This window comes from Charadrius vociferus, unplaced genomic scaffold (genome assembly GCF_000708025.1).
Source record: "Charadrius vociferus isolate BGI_N301 unplaced genomic scaffold, ASM70802v2 scaffold266, whole genome shotgun sequence".
Classification (NCBI taxonomy): Eukaryota; Metazoa; Chordata; class Aves; order Charadriiformes; family Charadriidae; genus Charadrius; species Charadrius vociferus.
Window position 1 is genome coordinate 2,406,115 of NW_009649114.1, and position 6,879 is coordinate 2,412,993.

Below are 6,879 nucleotides of genomic sequence, written 5' to 3' on the forward strand. Positions count from 1 at the left end.
ATGTGCTAGCACCGAGGTGCCTTCAAAGCCCTGCAGATATGTGTGAAACACCATCATGACCAGAAGCTTTGAAGCTGTGGTGCAGGCAGGATCTGGGGAGTCCTGTGCTGATTAAAACTTCCTTTTATTTTTTATTTTTGTAATTGGGTTTTGTCAGGTTTGTGAGGAGCAGAAGTGTGAAGAAGAGGTCTTCCCCTTGGCCATGAATTATGTGGATCGCTACCTGTCGTCAGTCCCCGTGAGGAAAAACCACTTGCAGCTTCTGGGAGCGGTCTGCATGCTCCTGGCTTCCAAACTGCGAGAAACCATGCCCCTGACCGTGGAGAAACTCTGCATTTACACAGACAACTCCATCACGCCTCAGCAGCTCGTGGTAACCACCCCTATCTCAAAGAGTCCTCCACCTCCTCCCCAGCTCTCTTATCTCTGGCATCCTGCTACTTGGCAGCATACCTGTCTCTGGGTCTCCTCCTGTTCTCTTTCTCCCATTTCTACACCTTCCTCTGCATTCCCTAACCAACTTCTCACCTCCTTGCCCCAGTGGGTGTGATGTCTGTTGGTGGAGACCTTTCCATCCTGGGCAGACACTCGCTCCCTGCTGTGAGAAACAGCTTGGTCACCTCTGGGTTATAGAGAAAGTTCCTTGTGCCTTAAGTGCTCATTTTCAGCGTGGAGCTGCCACGCTGAGCTAGCTCCCAGGCGCTGCTTCGCTCTCGAGTGACAGCTCTGGAGAACAAAGGCTCTGTCTGCGCAGCCGGTGGGGCACGAGGCGGGGGCTGCCATTGAGGCGTGTGGCTCTGACTTGCCCCGGCTGCGAAGGGGCATGGCGTGGGAGGTGCATTTTCACACCAGTAGGAAAAACGAAGCTTTAAGTGGAGAGGTAACCAGCAAAACGGGTGGGAGCTTTTCCAATCTGGGATCCAGCTGGCTGGGTTGTACCGTCAAGGCTGACAGTGCTGCCAAGGGGATGGAAATAAGTGGGAATTTGCTGCCCAGCTCCTGCTCTGTGCTCTTGAGTTAAAACGGGGCTGCTTTGCCTCTCTCTTTGTACACTCAGGCAGAAGCTGTGTAGGCTTTGAAAGGCAAGGCGTTTTCTTGTCTGATAAAAGTTCAATGCAAAGATCCAAATCTCTTTAGTTCAACTTTGCCGATGGGGGAGGAAATTGGAGAACCCCTTTTCTTGGGGGGCCTTCCGTGCTGGTAGAGCAGAGCCCTCAGGAGGAAACGGCCACCTCGCTTCGAGTAACAAACATCCCTGGAGACGGTTTGTCTACGAGAATTTCTCAGGGTTAGTCATCGCCTTATTAAATACCTATTTTTTTTGGTCCGGGGTGGGTGAGATGATCTGAGTGTGATTTGTCCCCGGGGTGGGGAGTGAACCCACAAAACTTTCAGGTGTGAATCGGAAGGCAGTTCTGGTAACTGGGGAACTCTAGTATGAACATGGTTTTTCCAAGTGCCAGTGAAGGCTGGGGAAAATCCCCTCACCTCCATACCTCTCTCCTGGTAGACATTTGTGGGTGGTTGTTGCCTTAAGTAGCACTCACGGAAAAAGTATGTGGATCGTTACCATGAATAGTGGTGAGGGATGGGAATGCACAGAGGAAACACAACTGCTCGTTTTTTTTCTGGATGCTGAGCTGTGGTTGCGCTGCAGCATCCTGCTGCGGGGGGCTCCTGTAAAATCGGTGTGTGCAACGGCTTTCTTTGTCTTTCTTTACTTTGTCCGTAAAGCTTCATCCTTGAGAGCACCTTCTCATCCAGTGTGGGTATCTTCCCAGGACTGGGATCCATCATATGAAGCAAATCCCGGTCTCTAATGGAAGGGTTCCTGTTGGCCCTCTGATAATGAGGGTGGTTAACATTTAGCAGGAAAGAAAGGCAGGAGGGACTGGGAATTGGTTTGCATTCACTTTTCTGCTGGGCCAACAAAAGTTGCCTGTGTTGCAGGGGCAGCAAGCTGAGCAGAAGGTGCCTAATAGTTGTCTTGTAGGCAAGCGGGCTGCATTTCAAAGCAAGGACAGTGCTCTCGGGGATGTGAAGCTGATCAAAATGCATTTTGTGGGCCAGTGTCAGCTTTCTGTCCCTTCAGAGTGATGGACAAGCTCTCTGTCCAACAGAAATGTGGGTTGCAGGAAGGTGAACTTATGCCACGCTTCATCTCTGTCTCCCTCTCCAATCCAGACTTTGAAGGGAGTCCTGCTGTCATCATCCCTGCAGTCTAGGGGACATCATCACAGCAAATTCTAGGGACTTCTGTAGCATGGACCGTGGGCTACAAGGAAATGGACTTGGTGGGCACCTTGTGCGTATCTCCTTTGGATCCCAGCTATATTTCCTTCTGGTTTATGTGTTGATTATTCTTGGTGAGGGTTTGCTTTTTTTCAGTTGAATCTTGAACTTTGTTTGCAGCAAGCCCCCTCCAAAGGAGAACAGTTAGGAGATGCGCAGGTGGATGGTGGGCAGAGCGTGTGCACCATCCCTGGAGGCTTTCCTTCCCTCTCGCACTGAAATGCTAATGCCTCCTCACTTGGAGCCTTTTTTTGTTCCCCCCAGAGGTTTGTCAGCTGGAAGCTGTGGCTAAGAAGTGCCACAATATTCATCTTCCCTTCTCCATCCTCCTCCTGGCAGCTTCGGGGCGGGGGGAGATGAAGGAGGAAAGCGTTGTCTGCCGCCTGTTGCCCACTCCTGATGGTGCAGATCTCGATGCTGGAGTTCTCCTTTCCTGTACTCTTGTCCCCACCAGGATCCTGGGACACTCACAACGCGAGGCGCAGCCGGACAGTTGGCACGGAACTCTTTCATCGTTGTGTTCCATAATTGATACGCAGTTGAGGTGGACAAGAATGGCTTCATTTTGGGGATCAAAAGTCCTTTCTTGGGATAACCAAAGATAGCTTTTTCAAGCAAATGGGATCCCTTTTCTCTTTCCCAAGGGGATGGTGCTGAGCACTCGGCAGTGGGGGGGTTTATTCCTGGTAATGGGTGCTAGCCAAAAGGCCGAGCAGGAGGCATCACAGACCAGTCACAGACCTTAAGGAGAGGTGCTGAGGCATTTGCAGATGTCTGAACAGGAGATGCTCTGTAGCCCATGATCTGGTGGTCATCTTTCCCTGCCCCCCCCCAAGGCTTGCTTTTGGTAGATGTTTAACCCTATTTTGGGGCAGATCGCACTCCAGTCTCCTGTTGCTCTCCACTGTAAAGAGGGAGTGGAGGTAACATCTGAAGATAAGTGAAGGATTTGTCTTTGCTTTGGGACCTGACAAGAGTTAATACCCTGATTACAAAACCAGGACGAGCTGCTGTTTTCCTCCTCTGTGCTAATCGTGGTAATGTTACTTCTCTTTCACAATCTTGCAGTGGAAGAGGGTGGGGAGGGGAAGGGGAGCTTCTTCATCAAGGTTTGGACAATGGTGCATCCTGGCCTCTTCTCATGGATCGGTGCCATTTCAGCTTCCAGCCTGTCCTCCCTGGCCTTTCGGAGGAAGCTGGCTCCCTTTCCCAGTAGGTTTGCTTCCTTCTCTTGCAGGGATGCTTGGCACCAGCTCAGCGGTTTAGAACAGACACATTTGAAACAAAATCTTGATGAAGTTATTCTAGGGAGAAGGAAATGATGCAACGAGGGACTTGTCCATTTGGAGGAAGTTGGATTTCCGTCAAGGGCGTTATCTAACCTACCTTCTTTTTTTTTTTTTTTTTTTTAATAACGGCTTTTCTGGCCTGTGCAAGAGGAGGGTGTTCGGCTGCTCGGAGGTTGGGGAGAGCAGTTGTAGGTCTCCTTCATCTGCCTGGTTTGCCCCTAACACGCTGTCTTGCCTCTGAGATCTTTTACCTAAGGTCAGTTTTGCAAACTGCCAGGTGTTTCCTAGCAAAGACCTTAAGCAGGATCAAGCCAGTAGGCAAATACTGAAGGGAGCAGCAGTGACAGTGGGCCATGAGGGGCGAGAGTAAGAGAGAGGGTTAACAGCTGAGTGGAAAGGGGTGTTCACTGTGATAGAGCGTTGACTTTAGAGACTACATGCTTGTGTTTTACTCTTTTTACTTTCTGCTTGTTGCATGGGTCGGACACATGTGACCGTTTCTGCATCTGAAGTTGGCACCTTTACCCTTGACATCCAGTCTCGAACTCTGGTCAGGGGATGGAAACAAACGTTTACCCCAGATTTCCCATTTGCAAATGGACTTTCATGGCTGCTCATTTCTGTAGCTGTGTCTCAGCTGCTGGGTAGGGTGGGTGGCCAGCGGCAACATCAGCAGCTCTTTCCACCTTCCTTTTGAGTCAGCTCCTGAGCACAACAGTGCAGCCTGCTCCCGCTTTGCTGGTGTCTCGTCAAGTCTGTGATAATGTCAAATGGTACCTTATCGACTTGAGTGACAAAATTGAGCGCAACTTCCTTTTCTCCTGCAGACAGGGCTGCTGCAGAGAGGAGCTGGGCTCTCTGCTCCCTGCGCAGCCTCGCCAGAGAGGTTTACAGACTCCTCGTAGGCATAGCGGTTGTGTGGGTGTTGCTGAGGGTAGAGCTTGATGTGCAGTGACTGTCACTACATGAAAAGGAGAGAAGCTGGTGTGACTCTCGCATCCCAGTCTATGTTTGCAGAGCTGTAAACTGAGTAACACAGTCTCTGCTTCTTACTCTGGTCTGTCTTAAGTGAGAAGGTGCAGAGACAGTAACCGGGGGCTTGAGGCTGTTTCACTGCAACAGGACTGTGCTCTGAGATCACCTTGGCAGAGCAAGGGAGGCAATGGGAAACAGTCGCTGCTTTCCTTCCTTCTTTTTTTTTTTTTAATCTTTTTTGTGGGATGCAGCCAGGAGAGATCAAGGGAGCAAGCTTGCAGAGGGGAAGTTCAGCTGCTGTGCGATTTCCACCCCTATAGATGTTGGCCAAGTGTGGGGAGCTCTGCCCTGGGGGATCTTGCAGAAGGAGGACCTGGTGCATTCCCGGCTATGGGATGTGCAGTGGGCAGCGCTGGCAGCTTGCAGCCCTTCCACGAGGAGGGTGGGCTCTGCAAGCTGGAGAAACAAAGGAACATTTTCCACTTTCTTCCTCTCTTTCATTAGCCAGGCAGAGACTGATTCAATTAGGTGCAAAACAAAATGCCAGGAAAAGGATGTTTGCTGTACTGAGTGGTGCTGCTGTTGCAAACCTGCTTGCCTATCTCTTGCAGCCTGTTCTGCTTCTTCCACAGATAAAGTGATTCAGAGATTCTGACATGCTGCTCTGAGAGTGGGAAGTCCCCAGGGTTAGCAGGAGTGAAGCGAGGAGCAGGGTGGTTTGGCAGGAGAGAAGCTTCCCTGAGCTAAATCCTGTGAGCTGGTGACAGTCCTTGGCGCCTGTCGCCTTCAGCTGGCATCTTGAGTGCCGGCTGGGTCTCGGGATCAGGCCTTTTGTAAGAACGAGGTTTTAAGAAGACGATGAACCTCTGCGCTAGCTGGAAGAGAGCTGCTTTTGTGCATCGCAAACAGACAGGCGGTTGTCCTGGATCAGTCCTGGTGTGGCAGGAGCCAGCTTGTCCCAGGTGAGGTCTCACAGCTGAGCTGACTTGCACCCTGGGTCTGCTCCGGACAAAACGTGTCCCAGCAGGGACAGGCTCTCTGCCACACCAGTGTGGACATCATCTGTCTCTAGTGACTCCCAGTAGCTGGCTTGCAGTTCTGGTAAGAAAAGCAAGGAGCAAGAGCCCGGGTGATGCTGGGCTGGTGTCCCCTCTGTGCTCAGGACCTCCCCTCTCGGGTGTAGCGATCCCTTTTGGGTTTGTTTTGCGAGCAGCAATTTCCAGGTCCTGCTTTTGACCTTCACCCTGGGTCTGCAGAAGGGCCGTGCTCCCATCTCACGAGGAGAAGTCAGCCTGGAGCTGCCTTGGCCTCTCGCCCTCGGGTGTCATTAGTGTCCTGTGCCCCTTCCCAAGACAGTGGGCTCACGCACGAGCAAGCAGCCGCTTTTCACAGCCTGCTGCCCTTGGTGGGTTCCAGACACGCAGAGCTCTCCATTTGCAGCAGCTCTTTCCTTGTGTCACTCTGCTGCGGTGCTGTAGTTTAACCAGTAGCCAGCACTACTTGTTTTTTCTTCTTTTTACTTAAACCTGATCTCTCACCTCTCTTCCAATCCCCCTGTTGAACCAGGCACCCTCAGTGATCCGTGCTGCGATCCTCAGGCTCTGGAGCTCATCGCTAGGTTTCTTCTTGCTTTTATCGTCTGAATTTGGCTTAAAAATGTAGGAAGACTGGCAGGCTGGCCATCCATATGGGAGACTAGTGAGCGTGTGCTAGCAAAGCACCGCTTTCTGGTTGGAAAAGTGCAGGCTGTGAAATGGCAAATGGTGCAGTTGGCCTCATGGGGGGGTTGGAGCAGGTTGAGCAACGCTGCTCATTTAAGCAACTTAAAACTGGTATTGTTGTGTAAGGGGAAAGAGGGGGTTTACAAAAAAAAAAAAAAAAGAGAGAAAATGAAGATCTGCCCTTATGAAAAAACTCACTTCAAATCCACCTGTCCTGGCAGCCCTGTGGCACGTCTGTGGGCAGCATTGACCTCGTAATCCTAGACTGCTTGGAAAAAGAATAGATATTCTGCTGGGTAGGACTAGGCCCTGAAATGGAGATATCTGATCCAAATCCCAATTCAGTTCTGTCCTTCCAAACCTGGAGCTTCAGCTCCTGCAGGGTGTTTTCCTTTCCCAGCACACCTGCAGGGCCACTGTCCCGCTCCGCTAGCGGGGAGGAGAGACATGGGGACATCTCTTATGGCCCTTCTGGCATACCTGGGCTCTGTTGCCAAAGGCAGATTTGCTGCTGATCCAGAGGATGGGGAAAAATTGGGGGGGGCAGAGATCTTCACTGTGGCTCGGGACGTGGGGGAATTGGGACCGGCAGAGAGGCTCGG

General features: G+C 51.4%; 1 protein-coding gene across 1 annotated transcript in view; it reads left to right on the forward strand.

The window, feature by feature from the left end:
• Window positions 1-155: 155 nt before the first annotated feature.
• Window positions 156-6,879, forward strand: part of CCND3 (cyclin D3) — a 12,501-nt gene continuing 5,777 nt past the window's right edge. Inside the window, exon 1 of the mRNA XM_009888238.1 lies at window positions 156-373. Within this exon, the coding sequence (XP_009886540.1) occupies window positions 203-373 (171 nt within the window). The 5' untranslated portion in view covers window positions 156-202. The remainder of the gene's footprint in view (window positions 374-6,879) is intronic.